Raw genomic sequence first — 22,423 nt, forward strand, 5'->3', positions numbered from 1 at the left:
GAGAAATCAGTTAATGCACATGGCAAAACGCAAGTGAAAAGGCTAAAAATGGTGATTGACCTGTTCTAGAAAATATCTTCAATATTTATAATGCCAGCAATGGGATGACAAAGTAATACATAATAGTAATATGTAATATTTATAATGCCAGCGATGGGATGAGAAATGTAAATTTAGAGCTCTCTGGAAAAGATTCCCATGTTTGCCTGTGATCTGTGCCACCCAGCAGGGAGGCAGAGGTGTGCAGAGATGTGGCCAARGCCATTAATCCCCAAATATCAGTGCAGAGCCATTACTGCACTCCCTGCCCTGCGCTGCTGTGTACATTTGCAAAAAGTGCRGGGTAATCTTTAACCTTTCCCATGCCATATCAGCTGTCCCCTGCATCCATTAGGGCTAACGACCTTGCTCTCACATAAGCTGTTAGTCCTCATTAAGAAGTTATCAGGTAACAAGAGAAAACAGATGCAGCCTCTGCTAAATCACTTTACCACCRAAGGATTAAAAGATACGGAGAGGGAATCGGCCAAAGGAGTTATGAGGTGAGAAGGACTTGGTTTATAATTTGGTGGGAGACATGTGACAGAGCAAAATACATTTTAAATGGAATGGGTTAAAGTCAGCACTGTCCCAGTTCCTTTGTTGCTGATGGGAACCTGACAGTGATGCTTCCTTATAAATAAAATTAAAATACTTGATCCAGTTCCTTTTGTAACCATGGACTCACARTGTGCAGACACACACATTATTTATGAGTTCATGTGTACCCTATCTACTTAGAAATACTACTGTTCACATTCGTGTAAATATAAAGAAATACATACATTTAATTAACATAAATTAATGCCCTTGTACCTCATTTAATTGAAAAGTAAGTACAAYTTTAATTAGATGAAAAGAATCTAAATGCACCATTCAGGGCCTGTTAGGCTGCTTTGTTCCAACAAAGGCCTTACAYCCTTTTAGTGACAACAAACATATTGTTCCTATTTCTAAGAAGAAATACATTTTATATGATTTATTTGATTGCAAATGAAAAATGTATAGAAAGCAAAAAGGGATATCAAAAAAATCTGCCTTGGGTGTCAACACTGTGAGGTTGAGCCTCACACTCAGTTTGAACAAAGTGAAAATGGGGTTTATTCTGTAAGAAATTCCACGTGTTTGTCCAACTGGACTGAGAAGAACCTTTATCCTGTGGAAGGAACCTTTCCTGTCTAYGTGCACTGAGTGTATTCTTCAGCACCTGTAAGGAATGATGTTTTCATTTTTCCAAACACACCTGTTTCCATCTTTGCTCATCATTACCCCAAATGTGAATCTTGACACACTTGCTGTTTCCAGAAATTTTCTGTTTGGTCAAACGACAGAAACTGTCAGAGCTTTCAGAACATGAACACCCAGAAAGCCACCAACATGATCACAACCCTGACCTCAGTGGTTTGGGTTAACAGGGACCTTCCCAAATAACTCCCAAGTTTTTTGATTAAGAAGGAAATATCAAAAGCAGCACCTCCCACTGAGGACAAACTCCTGGCCCCACCAGGACATGGGTCAGCAAAGGGAAAACCATTACAAAAAATGTCCTGTTCTGCCACCAAAACCTTCCAGAGAGGAGCTGAGAGGCAATTCTCCAAAGTGACCCTGCTGAAAGCTCCCAGCTTTCCTTCCTCTGTTAGATGAAGGTTCTTTCACTTCATTGGGAAATTGGAAGCCAACCAGAGAAAAGGCTGTAACCCAAGGTAACCTGGCAAAACAAGAACTTTAATGGAATCACTTCTGAACCAAAAAGCAGCAGTGGAGGGAAAAGGAAAGGACACTCACTGCCCAAAAAGCTGATCCTGTGCTGATCAAAGCAAAGGGATCACAAAACCCTGCAGCTRACAGGACACAGCAGCAGCAGAGGTTGGTAAATGAAGAATTACATAAGGAAGGAGTGAGGCTGATGGTGAGGCAATGAGATGGACAAAGAGCAGCAGATATTTGGAGCATCTACTTGCCAGCAAGGAAGTCAGCCCTGCAGTTATCAGAGATGAAAACTTGTTAGATAGCAAGCCAAGCCTCAATGAAATCACTGATAAATTAAACATTGCAGATTTACTGCGGCGCACTCGTGGGTAACAAATTAATACACTGAGGCTGAGACACTCCTCAAGAGCCAAATCATGCAAATATTTAAAACTATATTAGAATTAATCTTGTCTATTACAGTAACATCCAGCAGGCAGGAGCATGAGCAATGTGCTGTGCGAATCCAGAGCAGTTCAGAGACCGTGCCCTGGGGATTATCCCTTTTCCTAACTCTCACTGCGAGTTTATCTCTGTACAGAGGCTAACAATCTTTTCTTTCCTATGATTATAAACACATTTTATCTTCAGTATCTACTCACACGATGCAATAGCACTACTTCAGTGTGATAAATTCAGCTTAACAGCAGAATTTGTGGATTATGATCCCTGGCAAGTACTGCTCAGCAGGGAGGGTCATCAGCTGCAGGGATCTGTTTGGAGGATTTTGCCACATCTGATCCAAACTGTGGCTGATCACACTAAGCCAGTCAGTTTTCCAAACTTATCTGTCCTATAAAAAATATGTTCATGATGCTCGGATTGAAGGAGTTTGGGGAGATTTCCACCCACACCTTTTTTTTTTTTTTTTAAACTGTGCTGATGGTGAAAGTACACAGAGATCCAGCAAATGCCACAAGAGGAGCAGCAATTCCAGCTCCCCTCAACAATGTAAAAAGCTGTGATTTTTCTCCTTCTCAGGCCACACTGTGATTGTGCTGGGACATGTTTGTTTTCATGTTTTGTTTTCACAGGAGCTGGCCTGCCCTGTGTCCCTCTTTGTGGCTTCTCCTAACTGCTGTTTTCCTCGGTGCCACCGAGCCTCCTGTCCCGCGCTCTCATTTCATTCCTATTATTAGGTTTGTTTTGTTGCACATATCAGAAATGAAAAGGCTGGTGGTTACAAGGGAAGCTTGTAATCAGCACCGAGTTCACCCCACAGTGCCAAAACTCACYCTGTCTGYGTGTGTGAGAAARAGAAATTGCTTGGCAAAATGTTGCTGCAGCAAGGAAAGGAGCTGGGATGGGGGGGAGTAAAACAAAAGTTGTGCTCAGTCTTGTTTTAAGATTTTTTCCAAGCCATGGTCTTCTTTTGATACTACAAACCCCYAGACATTTCTCTGAAAACAGAGGGATTTTATAACATCATGTGAAGTAAGAAAACGAGGCAATGGAACCTATATGTAAACAGTCATTAATAAGCTCTAACCTTCAAAGAAGGTAATTAATTAGCTCCAGTACTGTGCTGTCACCCTTCAGAGAGGGGAAAATGCATAATGGGGGTGTGATGGAGTCCAAAAAGCACCAGGCACTTGTAAAGTCACTTTTCATGATGCTTAAAAGACTCATAATTCACAATGTTGATTTCTAATCACATAAACTTGTACCACTATGAATAGCCATTACACAAATCCATCCCACTGTCACTTCCCTCTAATAYAAATAGCTGTTTGCAATAAATAAAAATGCTAAAAAATCAGTTCAGAAACAGGAATAGTTTGTGGCAAGCTATTGAGATTTGCAGGACGGGGAGGGCAGGCACAGTGCTGATGGCTCTCAGTGCTCTCTCCTCTCTGGGAAGGGAGGGGGGTGATGACACACAGCACAATTCAGCAGGGAAACCTCATAATTATGTTCCACCAGCAGCTCTCCCCGGGCAGATGATGGACTCACTTTGGCAGCACTAATGACTGTGGCAGTGTAAGACTGAATGTTGTCTCCACAGGCTCCACCACGGGATTGATGGCATCGGATCAGCTGCAAGAAGAAAAGAACAGCAACCGAGTGACTGCTCTGAAACTGCACAAACCCAGAGCCCATTACCAGAGCTCTTATTTATCATGTACAGCGGTGTGTTTTTTCCCCTACAAATAGCAAAAAGCCCTGCTGAGACACTTAACCCCTTTTTATAATCTTCTGGGTGCCACCCAGACTGTCGCGTTCCCCCCGCTCCAGTTTTCAATTACCAGATGAGTGCTCGCTAAGAATTCATAAACTTTGAAATGGTGGGATTTTTGGTCTGGCAGCGATACCACAAATAAATTTAAATAAATATAATCAAAAGCTTTAGCCGTGTATATGTAACATTAAATATCAGACATTCTAAGAATCCGAGTGTGGCTTCCCCCTCGTTTTTATGACGAGCAAGCAAAAGAAATGACAAAGGAAAAGAGTTGTTTGAAACTTTGCATTTAATAGATTAAAGGAATGTACATGGGGTTTGCTTTTTATTGCCTTCCTTCCAAATCAATAAATCAAAACAAGACTCTTGTACCTGCCATCACCCTACAAAAGTAGGTTTTGCCTTTGAACCTTAACTAACAATAGAATCTGTGCTTCTGACTATGTAAAATTAGGAAAAAAAAGGAGATATTTGTTGCTTGCACATAGAACATGTTGCCTGTTTAACTATTTGAGCTGAAGAAAATTAAAAATTGCTGTAAGATGGATTTGTTTCTACAGGCCTTTCTGTCCTGTTTATACTTAAATAACTAAATCAAAATACTTAAGACTAAGGAAAAGCCCACATTAAATTTACCTGGGAACACAAAGCCACTTAAATCCCCTTTGTGATATAAATTCTTTCGCTGATCATTTTGCTGATATTTTGGCAGCAATACTTTTTAAATCCCACGCTGACAAGGGTTAAGTTTTCCAACACCAGAAATGTGTGGCACTAAGGGAAAGGCAGGCCTGAATTTGGGAAGAAATCAGCTCTGCTGGAGGAGGGATAACAGCAAATACATTTCTAAAATCTGCCTCTGATAATTCCTGGCTCAGCTCTAGAAACAGCTTCTCCAGTCACAGGTGGGAGGGAGAAAAAACAGCTGCTTTGAAATCAAAATAAGGTATTAGAAGCTGAATTTAGGCTTCACTGCAAGMTTTAAGTACACAGCCACTTCCCTGGGTAAAAGCAGTGATCATTTCTTTGCTTGGGTTCTATTTTCTTTGTCTCTAGAAAGAAGAAGTCTTTAAACGTTTTCTTTTTTTTTCCTGGAGCTAAACTTTTTCAAAGATGTTAAAAAATGGACAATTCAATGCTATTTTCTAATCTGCAGAGTGCATTGCTGTTGGTTCAGACAAACCCAGGCTCTGTCCAGACTCAGTTTCCCCAAACACAAATAGGAACTGKTTTTTGCCTACCTTCAGAAGTGGCTGTAATTAAATGCTTTAAACTTTTAAAGYACAAAATGGGTTGATTATTGAGTTRCCTCACTGAAAACACATGTTGATGGCTGTCTCCTCTGCCTTCCAAGTTCCTGAGCTTAAATCAATGTGCAGAATAAAGATAGGATAGATAAAAATACCTCTTGGGTCTGTCATTTTAATGCAACCCCCCTCACAGACCTGCTTTTCACACACCTTTTTCTGAGACCTTTTCCTTTCTTTTTTTTTYYCCCTATAAATATAAAATCTAGAAGTATTTTTTTATATTAAACCCCTCCTTACCTTATTTTCTGCATAGGCAAGCCAACGGCTTCCAAGAGCAATGGGATTCATGTTTGGCCCTGGACAAGGATAACAGCCTGCAAAGTTGGAAAAGRCAACATTAGGAAATATTCTTAATGACTTCTTCCAAAGAATTTTACTTATTGCCAAGAAAACAAAAAGCCTAAACAAAAGCCTTCCAGTTGCTAATATCACTCAGTGGATGCTTGCATTTTTGTTTCTAGAGATAAGGCTGTGGTTAAATGAGCTATTCTGAACATTTAATTATGTGTAAATATTCCTTTCTCCTTATGCTTGCATTTTTTAAGCCATTTTGATATAAAAATGGTATTTTGGGGTGAAGGAATATCGATGGCTGACTCAACTGGGTTTGTATCTTCACATTTTAATTCATTTTATTTGAGTGATGCCTTTCTGTTGGTGAACAGTTTGTTCCCTTCAAGCTCTTCTACATTTTTATTCAATGAAAGGATGTATTGTGCTTTTGGTTTTGCTTTTAACATTTCGATATACAAGCCCTCAGCCTTTCAAAATGCTTTGGTTTTGATTTTAACAATTCCATATACAAGCCCTCAGCCTCTCCATATACTTTTGCACAAACTTAACTTTACACAGTGGGAAAATTCGTAATTCCTTTAAAATCAGTGGCAATGTTCCCACTGTTCACCTGCTTTTTATTATCATTAAAAATAGATTTATACATTTAGACAAAGATAGCATAAAAAAGAGAATTATGCCTGAGGATTAAAATGTGAAAATATCTCTAAGCGAAAATAGCTGTGATTGAAAACATGGCAAGGCTTAAAATGAATCAGGCCCATATTAAATGGCATTTAATATATAAAGTATTTTTAATATGTATTTTTATAAAAGTGAAATATTTTTATAACTAAAATAAAGAATTTGTATTTAAAAATATATGTTTTTACATGAAATAATGAGGAGGAAAGAATGGGGAGAAAGAGAAGGCTATCAAGCAAATGGTTAATCTCAATTTTCATCAGTTCTTAGGCTAATACAACCAATTTAGCAATTTAAATTCTCTCCCTGATTGGCCAAGAAACAAAATATTGAATCCCTTACAGACATTTGTGTTGGATTTACAGGAGCTGCTCCTGCATCCTGGGCACAGGAACACCAGAATTGGGCACACAGCATTGCAGGACATGCACAACACACAACTTCTACACAGTTTAGTGCACAAAATAAATTTTTCTGTTAAAAATTAAACAAAAAAATTAACAAAAGAAAAAAAAAAAGAAAAATTTGTGTCAGATTTACAGGAGCTGCTCCTGCATCCTGGGCACAGGAGCGCCGGAATTGGGCACACAGCATTGCAGGACACGCACAACACACAACTTTTACACAGTTTATTGCACAAAATAAATTTTTCTGTTAAAAATTAAACAAAAAAATTGACAAAAGAAAAAAAAAAAAGGAAAATTTGTGTCGGATTTACAGGAGCTGCTCCTGCACAGGAACGCCAGAATTGGGCACAAGGCATTGCAGGACATGCACAACACACAACTTTTACACACTTTATTGCACAAAATAAATTTTTCTGTTAAAAATTAAACAAAAAAAAATTAACATAAGAAAAAAAAAGAAAGAAAAAAACCCAGCCACAGCCATTTAGGCTCCTATTCCCCTGGGATCAGACTCTGACASTGCTCAGTGAGGAAAAGCCACCAGCTCTCCCCAAATATCCTGATTTTTCCCAAAAGGCTCCAGAGCAGCCCAAAACACTCAGTGAGGCCAGCAGGATTTAGGAAAAGGGGGATGAATTTATTTCCCACACCTGAGGAGGCCTGGGGGACGTTTTTGGAGGTTTAAATGGACCTTTGACAACACCTTGGATGTGGTTTGGGCCCATGCAGACCCTGCCTGGATAAATAAACCCGGATTTCATTCTCCGGGGCAGAGCTCTGCAGAATTCCAAAGATCCCATTCTCTCCCCTTTTCAAAGGTCAGAAAGCAGAAAAAGGAGAGGATGGATTCATCCATGAAATTCATCCACTGAAATCAGGGTTGGAAAGGCAGAACCCGGTGAAAGGAGAAGGGAATGTCTTTACAAACAAACTCTGACTCTGGGCTCTGGGGTGAGATAAGGCTGATACTGGGAGATAAAAAAGAAATAATGAGAAGGATTTCTATAAGAATTCTACTGATTGACTTATTTTAGATTATGTAAATAAACTACTAGAGCAGAGATACAGAGATGTAAACTGAAGGGGGGGGGAGGCAATTTATGATAGAAGCGGGGCATGAATAAAGTTGCAGGACTCTGTCTCCTTTTTAGACATAAACCTCTAGTGCTTGTGGATTAATTTTCCTAACACCAGCCAGGGCTTTGTGAGGGCTCTGTGAGGCCTCATGGCCGCCCCAATCTCGGCAAAGAAAAGCAAATTGTGAAGGGACGATGCCACAATTGTTATTGTGCTCCAGGAGTGTGTAAAATGTGGGCAGCCAGAGCCTCTCAAGGAACAAAGTCAGAAAAAAAAAAAAAGGTTGTAAATAGAGCTCTGGGTTGTAAATATGAACGTGTTCTTCTGATGACATTACAGATCGGGAATGGGGAGGTTTTAATGCCGATTTCTGCCTCGGCTGCTCTTATCTGGGTCAGGAAAGGCACTGAGGTCCCCCCAACCTTTCTTTTACCTTCCCTTTTATGTATAAAATACTGCATTAAAAGCTGCCAGATGATAACCCTGGTCATGTAAATCTCTACAGTGACTTCAGAACCGGGGACTTGGCGTTTCCCAAACTTGTAACATCCCCGCAGGAGAAAACTGAAGGAGTCTGAGCAGCAAAAACCAGCAAAAAATGAGTCTTGCTTGGAAAAGGGAGCTGTTCTCAATTACTTCAGGGAGCTGAAGTCAAAGAAGAACTGCAAAAAGTATTCTTCAAAGCCAGAATTGATCACTGAATAGAAGAGTTATTTAGGAAAAGCTGGGAGAACCCACTGCCTGCAGTTTGTCCCGTGAACCAGGCTCAGTCAATCAGACTCCACACACAAATCAGCCAATTCTAAGAATAAACTCCACAAAGGTCAACAATTCAGCTCGGTCCTAAACTCTGCTCTCCGATACGAAAAACAGCGTTAAAAAAAAAAAAAAAAAAGGAGCTATTTCCTCCCTTTCTTCTCTTTGCAAGTCTTTGCATTTTGGAAACTTGCAGCAGCAAAAGGATAAACAAAGGGTTATACTTTATGGGAAGGAAAAGCAAATTGTTTTTCTGCTTTCCAAAAAAACAGCTGGAGTCAGCAGAACATCATCTACGAGGCAAATGGAAAGGCCATCCAATCCTCAGCAGCCTTGCTCTCTTAAAGATTAACTTCTATTCCTACTAAACTCCAAAACAACAGAGGAAAAAGCCATTCTAAGCAATACCAGCAACTTCAGCGTGTTTACAGTAGGAATGGACAGAAGGAGAATGCAGAACTGTCAAGAAGACCAAAGTTTCCAAGTTTTAATGACAGCATGGAGAGGTCATCCAAGAAAGGATCACTCAGGGGAAGTCCTTGCAAAATTCCAGCAAATGGAGCAAGTACTAAAAAACATCTGATCTTAGAACCAGCTTAAGTGGGCCTATCACCTACAGAAATATAGGGGAAAACCTACTGGGAACTGCTTTTTAGCTTCTGATTACACAGTTATCCTCTCCCTCTGGGCAGAGGAAATGGGTAACTTTAAAACTGGGAAAAAAGAGTGGGAAAATTGCATTTTGAAAATCAGAATCAAAGTGCAAGGTTTTCTGCTAATTTGATTGATTTCCTATGCCCAAAAACTCCAACTGGTGCTACCCTGAGCAACACTGAGGAACAAGAAATGGGCTCCAGGATCCCTGTGAACAGGGGCTTGGCTAAGGGTGCCCTGAGACCTCCTATTCTTGGTTTTCCCAGTTCAAAAATGTAAGTGTTACCTATATCAAAACAGCCCCATGGGTAAATTCTTCAGGGTTACGCTTCCTTTCTCCCCCCCCTTTTTTTTTAATAACTAGGTTATAAAATAAGAAGTGAACTAAGCATGTAGTTAGTGATTATTTGGATTCAAAGATGCTTTTAACTTGCTTGCTGTTGCGCTGATTTTATATATTTTGTTTTATTTTACTGAGAAGAATGGAATCCCACGTTACCTGAAGTTCTCCAAAGACCTACACCAGTGTTTGCTCTGTGAGTGAGCAGAAAGGTTTATTTATTTTCCATTCTTTCTCCATTGCTGGCCTTGTGGTAATGATGAAAATCTCTACCACCCTTTGGGAATCATATCCATAAATCCAAAATAAACCCAATCACCTCCTCTACCCATCCCTGACAATTCACACAAATATCCACTTCTCTGACTCTGCATCTTCCCATTGGTCTTGAGCTCCTGCAGAAAACCAAAACTTTGATGTTTTCCTTGTTTTCCAAAAACTCATCCTGGATCTTCAGTGATGGCAATGGGAACATTCAGAAAGCAGCCAAGAGGAGAAAAGCARCACATTCCTCTCCTCCCACTTGTCCTTTAAACAAACAGCACATTGGGAAAAAGCTGCTCAGAGGAACAGTCACTGCAAGCCCTGTCAGCCAGAACAGAGCTGGGGTCAATAAATCACTGAGCACACTGCTCAAAAAACCTGAACCATCCTTATTGGGGCAGCTCTTCAGCATCTCCACAGCTCTTTGAGAAAATAMAGGTTTAAAGAATATATAGATACATTTAGGGATAGGATATTCTCTTTTGAAAMATCTGATGTTACCAGTCAGAACTCRGCTCAGCTAAGTCAGGRTTTATTTTCAGTTTGCAGAATTACCCAGAGCACAACTTTATTTCTGTCTCAAATCTCACTAAAACACACTGCAAAATGACAAAAAACCCTACTGAAAATTAATATGGGAATTAATAAAGATGAGGGAATGAAAAAGCCAAATCAGAATCATCTAACACTGCTTGCCTTCGAACACATCCCATCATGTTCATCTTAAGACACCACTGGTTGGTTTTTAATTTCACAGCACATTATAAGTTCTTTATTCCCTACAACAATATTTATAGTCCAGAAAAAAAATAAAAATCTGGTTTTGTTATTTTCCAGACTTTCATCCCCTCTATCCTGACTTTGTTCTTCTATTTTAATGAAAAACATTTCAGTAAGTTCTCTTCTGTCTTGTTTCAGTCTTTTTTCCCTATCAATTTAATAGGAAAACTTTATTTTCCCACCATTTTCATTGYTTTCTTTTCCTCAATTCTCTCCACTTTCCTTTGCAGTGATACATACTCATCCTTTTYACATTCAGTTTGTGTTTCCTCGTTTTTGAGAAGGATTTTTAATGGATATCTCACACCTTTTACCTGTGAGGATTCCATACTGCAGTAGTCCAGTTTTATTTCAAGCTGAGGGGATRGGGAGTTGTTATTATAAAATCCTTTTAGGATTCTGCCTCTAATCCCAAAAAATGGCAGAAATGGCATCTTTTGGGTGTGATGAATGTGACATTTGGGTGGGATACAATCAGCAAACACAGGGAATGCTATGAAGGCAGAGATTCCCAGGCTCACCTTCATCCTAGGGAAACCTTCCTRATTTCTGGAGAAATCAGGATTTTTCTGTTCAGTGCCTGGCAAGGTTCATTAAAGATGACATATGTCATCTGAAGTGTGCAGTGCTTTTAAACACAGTTTTCCAAACAAATTCCAGAAAAAGTAACTCATTTCAACCAAAATTCTTTGCCTTTAATCAYTCAAAGGACTTGCTGGATTATCACTTCAAAAATCAGTGAAGCAGAGCCGTTGTGTATTTTTAAATAAATAGCTCCAAGAACCCACTAAAGCAATGCTGCTCCTCTAATAATCAATTTGTAATTCTTTGCTGGGTCTTACGAAACACAGAGCTCTCCATAGGAATGAAATTACAAAACTGCAGCCTGAAGTCTGGCAGGGCAGGGCAGATCCATGACAGAGAGCACAGAAAGGGAATATGCAATAAATAATGGGTAGAGTGATACTGTTGTAGCAAAAGCATTGTTTATTCCAAGGAAAACAAATCATATAACTTGTTTTATCTAATATTTTTTGTTTGGTTGGTTGTTATTTTTTTTTTTTTAAGCGAACAGATTTTTTTGTTGTTTATAAACTGTATAAAGCAATATTGTTTATAAATTCCTCTGGGTTCCTTCTAGATGAAAGGCCCTGTGTAAATGTTATTACTCTCACACTGTCACATACTTTCCAAAACTCTCCTATTGTTCTTGTACTTCCTTCTGTTTAAGGATCACCCATAAAATGAAGCAAAAGAGCAAACGAGCAGGATGCACCCACTGAGAAATCAGCTTTGCCACCCAGGGCCTTTTTTTATTTTTCCTACTGATTTATTTTTAAATCATGGTGGCATTGCTGCTACTAAAACACTGAAAGAAAAAAAAGAACAATTAGAAATAAATTGAAAAAGTAAAGCCATAAATGCTGCATGCTGGAGAGAGACTTGGGAGAAAGATCTGGATTGCCAGGACAAGGGGAATGGCTTCATGCTGTTAAGGTCCTTCCAGCYCAAACTATTCCATGATTTTGTGCTCTCCTGATCTCCTGGAACTAAATTCTCAGAGAAGCTCGTGGAAGGACGACAAATAGATTTTTTTAAAAATGTTATTACTGCTATTGCTATTTATTATTATTATTATTAGTAGTAGTAGTAGTAGTAGTAGTAGTAGTATCATTATTATCATTATTAGTATCATTATTATTATTGTTATTGTTATTATTATTTTGTTGTTTTGCTGTTTTATTATTATTATTATTATTATTATTATTATTATTATTATTATTATTATTATTATTATTATTATTATTATTTTGTTATTATTACTATTATTTTTACCATTATTATTACTATTATTATTACTATTATTATTACAGAGCTCTCCTTCCCTGTCCACTCTGCCATGGCAGTTTGAAGCACCTGCACTTTGATGGTCCCAGTGGGTCCCTTCCAACTCAGGAATTCCATGATTTTATGGTTTTACTGTTACTCCAGAGTTCCAACCCCAATCCCAGAGCTTTTACTAAAAATACCAGCAGCCTTTCACATTCATCAGGCCTGGCTGTTTAATTTAGCACCAATTTGACTGATTTCAGGGCAATGTTTAATCTCAGGTTTACTTTCTTTTTTTATCCAACCTCAGACAGTGACAAATAATCAAGTTACCACTGAGGTTGTTGTTTCTGGGCAGGACAATGTAAGATGGCTTTGTTTGGCCTTTAACATTAAGGATTTGGGTGCTYTAGATAAAAATAACTTCTATAGAAACAAAGAGCACTTCCTGGTTTACATGGAATTTRTAAAACTGTCAAAGCCAGGAGATATGACAGATAGACATCTCGGGGACTGAGGTCTCTGTTGTGGCTTTAAGCAGCTTTTCTGTTGTATTTACACTTTCCTGCAATGGAGAAAAACCTCCTGCAAGCACCAAAGCCRTTTGTTCCCATAAATCCACCACGGTGCCCTAAAGACCTCTCCAGAAAAGTATTTCAGCATTATCCTGGAATGGTGAGATGCTGATTCCCACAGCCAGGAAAAAAAAAAAACTCTTATAAATAACATGGTTAAAAAGCAAAATCAAATCACCATTTCTCAGGGGAAATGCCATGAAGGAGTAGGTGCTGATCTAGATGTGTGTGTAGAAAAATTAAAAGTGATTACAGCAACCCACAGGGACACAYTTGGCTCTTCTTCACTGATCAAGAAAATCCTGTGACTCTGGAGCTCCCGAGGACTTTGGGTCAGAGCTGATCCCCCCCAGACAAAGGAATCCTGTCAATGATTATCCTGTGTGGGATAACTGGGAGAAATGCTCCCAGCTGAGGAGGGAAACACACACAGGACTCCCTGAAAAATGCGACTCTTCAGGCGTTAAACCTCCTCAGGACACCTCCACTGTTTTCACTTCAAAGTCAAGAGCTCAAAAACYGCTCCCTGTGAGTTCAGCAGGGAAAGGAATTCTGACAGAAATGTCCAAAGAAGCCTCGATGATGTCCAGAGCAGCCTTGTGACAAAATGAAACCACCAAACAGTTCCTCATGTGTGAATGTGAGAGCAGAGATCCCAAACTACAGATTAGAACACCCAACTCCACTTTCTTTGGGGTTTTTATTCTTGCAGAGGTTCAGGTAGGGAGCATTTACCATCCAACTGACTCATTTTTGGCTTAGTGTGGAGGAGACCCTTTGGAGACTTTCCCTACAATAAAATACTCCGACTAAAATCTGGAAAATTACCTCTCAGGGCTCTGCTGAAGAGCATCAATAGAAATGTGGTGCCAGCTAATGGCTGCAATAACTGTCTCCATCCCAGGGGAAAAATGGATGGAGAATTTATCAATATGAGGAGTGCAAGGGCCAGGCAAGCTGAGCAGCCCCTCGTTATCGGCCACAGTGATGATGCCACAGATATAATGTTATCTGGGAGAATCTTTAGGGCCCAGGGGGTGGGGAGGGCATTCTTTATGGACAGGGAAAGTGTCCATCAGGCCATATTCATAATCATCAGTGTTCCACTAAGTAAGCAGTTTTGGGCTGAGGAGCGCTGATGTAATAGAAATCAATGGAATTTCAGCTTTTCTGCAGCTTTTGTTCAGAGCAAAGTAGGGGCAAAAAAAACCCCTCAGCATCACTTTGGTTTCTGATCCCTCAGTCACGTGCAGAAAAGGCTCTGAAGGAAACCTGAAGTGAACCACAAGAAAACTCGGAGCTATTTAAAAATCTATTTAAATCCACACCTTGACACTCACAACTTACAAAGGAAACATTCTTAATATAAGCATCAAATGATTTTTTTTATTTCCAGTTTTGCCACACGAGCACTTAAAGCAGTGTGGGATGTGAAATTCCTGCTTGGCTTTCTCCTCCCCTTGCTGTGAGTTCTTTCTTGGGGAAAAGGAGCTGGCTCCAAGTATAGGGAGAGCAGAGTGATGGATGGAAGTCACTGCCATGAGACTGATGCTCTGCCTTCTCCTGGCAGACATTTCAAAATCACAGCACCCCACAGGGTARATTAGAGGATATCCTGGTCATTTTTCTACAATAGTTCCAGCATGTTTTCTCTCCATGTTTAAGCACCTGTCTTAAATTCCCTCTCCCAGTCTGGAGCACCTGTAYGCTGCGATTTTGTTACAAAAGGCAAAAATAAAACGTGCTGGCTCCCTGCCATCCCAGTCAAATCTGCACATTTCCATGTAATCCCAAGCAGGGGAAAACAAAGGTTAGTTGTGTGTCAAACTTGTTCAGGAAAAACCAGGAAATGCAGGAGTTAAAACATTCCAACAGCAGCACGAACTTGCCCGTGTTCTACATCCTGAATATTTTATGGTGTATTTATTGTAACAATACATTCAGCTACACATCCAACYACAAAAACAAAAACAGAAAGACAAACACTCCTCATGTGCAAGGCAGCTGCATTAGCATTTCTGAGGGACTTCAGGATTCCTGACACTGCTTTTAATTGAACATTCTGCATTTCATTTCTGTGTATAAATAGTCAACAAAACATGCCAGAGCTTCTGCTTCACGTTTGTGCTGTCTCAGGGAGGTTCTAAGGCTCCCACATCACGCAGCTGATAGGGATGGAAAATGTGATTTCCACCAGATATTCCTGAAAATAAAGATTTTCTTTTCCTAAAAAGTACAGAAATGCCTTCGAAGAGTCAGTGAGTATTTTCTCAGGAATATTTCTGACATTTATGCCCTCAGTCAGACTGGGAACCTTCTTCATGCTGACAAATTCTCTGGGCAGGAAGTGCCATCCTCACAGCTGAGCTGCACCAGGATGGGCTGCACAGGCCACAGGCTCCAAAAATTGCAAACAAAAAGGTCTGTGAGCTTCCTTTTCAGGGATTTCTACTTTTCCAATTGAAACTGGCACTGTTCTTTAATAATTTTTTTTTTTTAAAAAGGCCCAGTCAAAGAAGGCAGCGGTGGCCAGTTGGCTGCCTCCCAGAAATCCCTGCAGCCAACGAGGGAGCTCATTTACATCTCATTTCAAACCCAGCAGAGCAACTTAAGCCTTTAAAGACACGTTCTGAGGTGCAGGAGATTCCAGCTCATGGAATGGGAAAGCTCAGACAAAAACTCTGCTGCATCCCCRACGTGCCAGGGCACAGCACCCGCCTGGGGAACGGCTGAGCTGGGAATGCTYAGCTCCCAGAAATGCAGAAATGCAGGGAAAACTCAGGGTTCTGCTGTTCAAACAATGTCACAGCCAGCAGAGAGCTGGGAGGGGACAGGGAAGGGCTGGGACAGCTCCAGCTTTGCCTGTTGGAGTGTCCAAAATGCCCCAAAAGTGAGGTGTCCTTGAGCAAACTTTGGGACCTCAGAACTTCAGAACAAAGTTTGAGAAAATCTCACATTAAAAAGCAGCACAGCTGGAAAAATAYACTGGGATTAGTGATATTTCAGGAGTTTTGGATTTTTTTTTAAATAATTTGGTCATTATTTCCCAAAAGTTTTATTTTATACTCTTTAAATTCCACTGCTGTTCCTCAAAATGAACTGCAAACAAAGTTATGGTTGGGAATGGGGTATCCCTGTTTTTCAAAATACAGTTCAGTGGATTAATTTTTAAAAATAAAGTGCAGAATCTTTTTTTTTAAGGGGAAAAAAAAAAAAAACAGGATGAGCCAAAAAATTCTCAAAATATATATTTAACTACATGGCATTCTTTACTTTTGGTTTAAAATAAAGCAAAGCTTGCACCCCAATTCTTTTTGTAAAAAGGAGTGATGAACAGGATACAACTAAATCCTTTCCCATTTGGATCTTGTCACTGAATCCCAGCAGATTCCCAGGATTTTACATCCATGGATAGGAGGAAACTGACACCTATTGGCAACTTTAATATTACTGCATAAAGCTGCTTTCCCTCAAAGCATCACAAGAAACAGCTTCAGAGTTTTCTAAAAATACACAGATAAAATAAAAAAGTAATTTAAACTTTTCTAATTGTGACTGAAAATACATTCAGGAAGATTCTGACTTTTTTTTTTAATGATAAAACTCCTTCCAAAGTAAATTATGACCTGGAAGGACTCATGAAATAAATCCAGTGGGCCTAAGGAACAACCAAAATTAACAGGGATCACTGCTGATGTGGGTTTAATTGCTGCTGATGTGATAACCTGGAACTCAAACCTGAGGATTTTACACACTTTTGTACAAAATAAACAAAAGAATTGTTCAGCTACTGATGGGTGGCAGTGTGCCCTTTATAATTACAATAAAGCAATAATAAATATAGAAAAGAGTTAAATATTCATGGAGTAGCATTTGGATTTGGGGTTTTTTTTTAAGCAAATTTTCCTGAAGCTCCAAATGAAATCATTGAGACTTGGTTTGAAGATTTAGAATTAAAGAAACAAATTTTAAAAATTTGCTTTGGGTTCAGTCCACCTCTGAGCCCAAAATTGTACGTACTGGTAACGAAGAACTTTTTGGTGAAAGTGCARCTGTCAAAGGCGGCGATTTTCTCCTGCAGGACCACGACAAGAATCCTGAAAAAAACACAGAAATGCAACGTCCTCTTCAGACATTAAATGCACAGGGTTTAAAGATCCGATATCTAAATGTAATTATGCCAAAAGCATCAATAGAAAGTGTGCAGTGATGAAGTGCCAGGTTACCAAACCCTGGCAGTTATTGAGGGCTCCCTCCCCTCCCAACCACACCAGGAAGCTCATGGKTCTGATACACAACAGCACAGGCCATTTGGGAGAAACCTCCTGCAGTAAAAGCTCCATTAAAAAACAAAGAATGGAGCTGCAAAGAGCCTGAATTACTCTCACTGACTCAAAGAACAATCAAATCAACCATGGGCGGAACASGAGGATAAATCTGAAATAATCCCGTTGCCCACCTCTGTGTGTATTTATTAAAGTATTTTATTTACTAAAAGCAGAAGGGGGGTTTAATACTGAGAACAGAGCTCACAGACAGGAGTTGAGAGAGGCAGAATTTGTGCCAATTAGCAAATGAAAGATGTGTTTTTGTGTATTTGCTTGTACATCACACATTTTTATTGTAAAGAATAAAAAACACGGAATAACTACGCAAAAAACACAGTGCTGCCTAAAAAAAGGCATTGCCTGAAAATTAAAGATCTGTTTTTGTGTATTTGCTTGTATATCACACATTTTTATTTTAAAGAATAAAAACCACAGGATAACTATGCAAAAAACACAGTGCTGCCTAAAAAAAAGGTGAAAAATGCATTGCAAAAGATGCAAACAGGGAAGCAGAGCAGCATCGTGGAACTTTCAGGACCAGGATATACTTTGTCCCACGCTGATGACTTCCCAAAATCAAGTTTTTGAAAGCTTGACATTTAAAAAGCACCTGGGAAGCCAACAGGTAAAACCTACATTTACCAATATGACATAACTAATGATCTGTAATTCTCTCATTAGGCAGACTGTGAGAAAGTATTTTTTAATTAGCTGTCAATATAGAGCATTATTAAATATCATTTTAATGGTTTTAATTGYAAAGACACAACGTGGCAAAAAATTAATCACATCTCTCACTGACTAAAACCCACAGCTAATRCTTCAGCAGAACATTATGGCTGTGTGTTCCAGACTGGAACAGTCACCYTTAAAATTGGCATGAATCACCTCAGTCCCAAATCTTTTCCTTGGGGAAAGGGTGATGAACATCTCCCAGCAGCATGAAATCAGCCTTTAACTCATTTTTCCCTGTTTTTATCTGTTTTGCCACGAGAACATTTCCTTTTATCCCATGACAGCTCAAACCTGTGCAGCACAACACTAAAATCAAAATATAAACCATGCCCTCACACTTGCAAGTATTTTCAGATCTACAAATAAAATTAATTCATTTTGGACAAATTAGTTTTAATTAAATAACAATGTTCAATTGCTGAAATTGCAGGAAAGGAAAACAGAAGAAAAAAAAAAAAACAATTCTAACTTTTTCTACATTGCCTAAAATAAAGGAAGCCAATGGAAAATGGGAAGACTTTGGCTGCACGTGGAAGTGTGATGTGCATATATTGAAAACCTATGGATATTTGATGGAACAGCTCCCAAGCCTGGAGATTTTTGTTTTCTCCTCCTTGAAGACACTCTTTCTGCAGAAATTAACCCCCAGGTGAGTAATTCCAGAGGATAAATCCATAAACAGTTCTCCCTTCCTTTTGCAACTCAAGTTTTATTTCAAATRATTTTGGTATTTAATCTTTTTGTTCAATAGTGCTGCTTTTCTTCTGTAACTTCTCCCTGGCCTAATATCAACATTGAATTTAGATTTTGATGCTCCAGTGATGGACAAATGTTTGTTTAACAAAACTTTGGTGGCTCCTAGGGGATGTATTGATCTATTTATTTTCAGTAGCACTTTGCACGTGGTTGCACAAGTTTGATGCACACTCATCCACTTCCCACCCACAACAAAACCAGGCACAAAAAATGGATCATTCTGATGTTTCCAATTATTTTTGTGATTAGTAACTGAAGGACCATCCATTCTGGCATGGAAATATGCAGTAATTTCTTCATCYAAGGCTCTGCCTTGAACCCAAAATCCAATTGCACCACTCTCCCAGGGCATCTGAGGCTGCAGTGACTCAGGGCAGTAATGGGAGAGCAAAGGGARCAGGGCTTGGACCAAAATCACTGCTGCCAATTCTCCCATCAGGAGTGCCAAGGATCAGCAGGATCCTCTCACAGGGATCCTGGCATTTCTYCCCTGCCTTAAAAAGATGAGGCAAACTACAAAGCAAACCACAAAACTCCAGCTCTGCGTGCCTGGGAAAGATGGARATTTCAAGTGAACTCAGCAAAATTTGACTTTTTGGACACGACAGATTCCATCCTGCTGGAACTCTGTGATCCTCAGCCTCCAGAGCCATTTTCTCACTATCCCAACCCAGAGATGCTGCTTTGTTATTTGACTCACTGGCACATCATTCCCWGCACACCAGGAATGTTCTGGAAGTGCAGGGAGGCAGAATGTGACAGCGACACAAAGGAGACATAAACTCCTTAGCACTGGTTAAACTCTCTGTGATCCCATTTCTCCATCTGTAGGTGGATCATCGAGGATTTCAGCGACTCCTGCTCACMCTCATCGCAGCTGAAAGAAGCTTAAATGATTTTTTTGGTTTGAGCTTCTTAAACCAAAGCTGTGGGGGGAAGCACAGTGATGTATCCCAACTGAAATATTCCTTGAGAAATTCAGAGCTAGAGCTGTGCTTCCAGGAAAATCCAAATAAGAAAATCAGGGAAAATTGTACACCAGAAATTGTATTTATTACCAAAATTTGACATGCCCTGCCACACAAGGAATGAAGAGTGAGCATCCTTACCTTTTATTGCAATGCAGGTCATAGATGGGAGTTTTGAACTGGATGGACTTGACCATCTCTCCTGTTCTCAGGGAATACAGATCCACACAGCAGTAGGGTGGGCTGGTGCTGAAAGGAATTTTTTAAAAAATTAATTAATGGAAATCAGGATATGTTAAAAATTGGAGTTAAATTTATTTCATCCTCCTTGCTGAAGGGAAAGTCACAGAATTACAGAACCACAGAATTATTAAGGTTGGAAAAGACCTCCAAGACCATCAAGTCCTGGACCTACAATTGCARCAATCCCAGCAGGATCCTGRAGAACAAAGGGTCAATAGGAACTCCTCCATTAAACTGAATTCTGACCTCCACCATGGCCATGAACCTGTGTTGAACACCAGTGAGACTTTGGAACTGCAGCAGAACACAAGAAATGAATTTTAGACCAGATCCTAATAAAAATCTACAGGATCCTGAAGAACAAAGAGTCAATAGGAACTCCTCCATTAAAGTGAATTCTGACCTCCACCATGGCCATGAACCTGTGTTGTGCAACTGAACATTGAATTTGCCACCAGTGAGACTTTGGAACTATAGCAGAACACAAGAAATGAATTTTAGACCAGATCCTAATAAAAATCTACAGGATCCTGAAGAACAAAGGATCAATAGGAACTGCTCCATTAAACTGAATTCTGACCTCCACCATGGCCATGAACCTGCGTGGAATTTGCCACCAGTGAAGACTTTGGAACTGCAGCAGAACACAAGAAATGAATTTTAGACCATATCCTAATAAAAATCTACAAGATGCTGGAGAACAAAGGGTCAATAGGAACTCCTACATTAAACTGAATTCTGACCTCCACCATGGCCATGAACCTGTGTTGTGCAAACACCGAATTTGAACACCAGTGAGACTTTGGAACTGCAGCAGAACATAAGAAATTAATTTTAGATCATATCCTAATAAAAATCTACAGGATCCTGGAGAACAAAGGGTCAACAGGAACTCCTCCATTAAACTGAATTCTGACCTCCACCATGGCCATGAACCTGCATCGAATTTGCCACCAGTGAGACTTTGGAACTACAGCAGAATACAAGAAATGAATTTTTGACCATATCCTAATAAAAATCTACTCCTCAGAGTAAATTTCTCCTCCAGAGGGGCCTTCACCCCCTGAGCTGCATGATTGGGGTGGATGGAGACACGTTCCTCAGAATTGACACTGCATCCCTGATGGACTTTTGTTTGAGCTGCGCCGATCTTTCCAACCGCTCCGCGTCACTTTTATCATTTCAATATAAATAAAAGCCTCCAGGCCGTTCCTGAATTAAAAGGCTGAGTGGGAGAAGTGCTGAGTGTTCGATAGGGCCGGGGAAGGCAGCGCTGGAAACGCTTTTAGGGGCTGGGGAGAGGCTTTGATGTGGCAGCTCCGCTCCACAACACCTTTCTCCCCCTCCAAGAACGCATTAAAACCTTGGATATTTCTAGGTCAAGGAATAGGAAAGGAGCACAAATTGCCAGCTGTGCAAACACATCCTGAGTATTGGTAAAAGAGGGTGTTCCCCCTGCCCATTTCTGCTTTATTTTACAGAGTTTCACACAATTCCTGCCCCAACACTCGCGAGTCTCTCTTGAGCTGCTCAAGAATTTTCTGGAAAACTGGAGGATAAAATACCAACTGTTTACCCCCAGTGCTTCAAGATAATAAAATGGTTTATACAGGAATGTATAATACACAGTAAATGCACAGCTAGACAACTGTGCCCAAATGATCTGTACCACAAACTACCACAAATTTTTTTATATAATTACTATATCCTAGCAAATCTCCCAATAAATTGTTAATTTTAAAAATCCTATTTTTGTATGAGAATGAGGAGGACACTGGGAGTGACCCAAGTTTTTAAACAGCTCCTCTTCCACCTCTCTCGTGCTTTACAGAAGGGGAAGGAAAGCAAAACAAAACCAGAGTGCTGAGTTAATTAATTGAATATTGGAAAAATTCCTGCCTGAACCTTTACACTGGAAAGGTGAAGCAGGAGATTTGATTCTGATCTTTGCAGCAATATTACGAACACGGTGAGACCACAAAGGCAATTCTGTTCTCCTCGAGGGCCCTGAAGAAGGTTTGCTCAGATTAACAGATTTCAATATTGGAAGGATCATCTTCTCTTTCCAGACCATGCACAAAATGTCCCAGAAGCTCAAAGAAATGATTTTTTACCAAGCAACCTAATCTTGTCTTAAAAGACTTCTACCAACAATGAGTCCTCTATTTTTATGGTGAGTGGTTCCAACATTTTGATCGTTTTATTTTTATGAAATGACTTCTTGGTGCCTGATAGAATTTGTCCATATTTTGCTTTTCGGCTTCTGTGTCTCTGTCAAGAAAACAAAAAGGCTCATTGCCCTCAGTTATCTCCTGTCAATAATCACCCAGAGCAACCCAGGCACCAAATAATAAAGTGAAAAGGATTTTTCAGCCTTGTTTCCCAGCCCTAGCACTAAACTCCCTCAGCACTGCAATTCCCACCCTCCTTCTGAGGAAAACTTTAAAAAAAA

The 22,423-nt window shown here is 39.8% G+C and overlaps 1 protein-coding gene across 7 annotated transcripts in view; it reads right to left on the reverse strand.

The window, feature by feature from the left end:
* Positions 1 to 19,995, reverse strand: part of BCAS3 (BCAS3 microtubule associated cell migration factor) — a 268,699-nt gene extending 248,704 nt beyond the window's left edge. For all 7 annotated transcript variants that reach the window (XR_008966176.1, XM_057378799.1, XM_057378798.1 and 4 more), the window contains exons 1-4: positions 19,870 to 19,995; positions 16,962 to 17,038; positions 5,518 to 5,594; positions 3,742 to 3,825 (exon numbers count right to left, since the gene is read on the reverse strand). Coding sequence is in view for 6 of the 7 variants with exons in the window: in XM_057378799.1 (XP_057234782.1) it covers positions 3,742 to 3,825; positions 5,518 to 5,594; positions 16,962 to 17,038; positions 19,870 to 19,925 (294 nt within the window). In the remaining variant the exon portion in view is untranslated. The remainder of the gene's footprint in view (positions 1 to 3,741; positions 3,826 to 5,517; positions 5,595 to 16,961; positions 17,039 to 19,869) is intronic.
* Positions 19,996 to 22,423: the final 2,428 nt, after the last annotated feature.

This window comes from Malurus melanocephalus, unplaced genomic scaffold (assembly GCF_030028575.1).
Source record: "Malurus melanocephalus ecotype Western Australia unplaced genomic scaffold, MMel_1.1 scaffold_376, whole genome shotgun sequence".
Lineage (NCBI taxonomy): Eukaryota > Metazoa > Chordata > Aves > Passeriformes > Maluridae > Malurus > Malurus melanocephalus.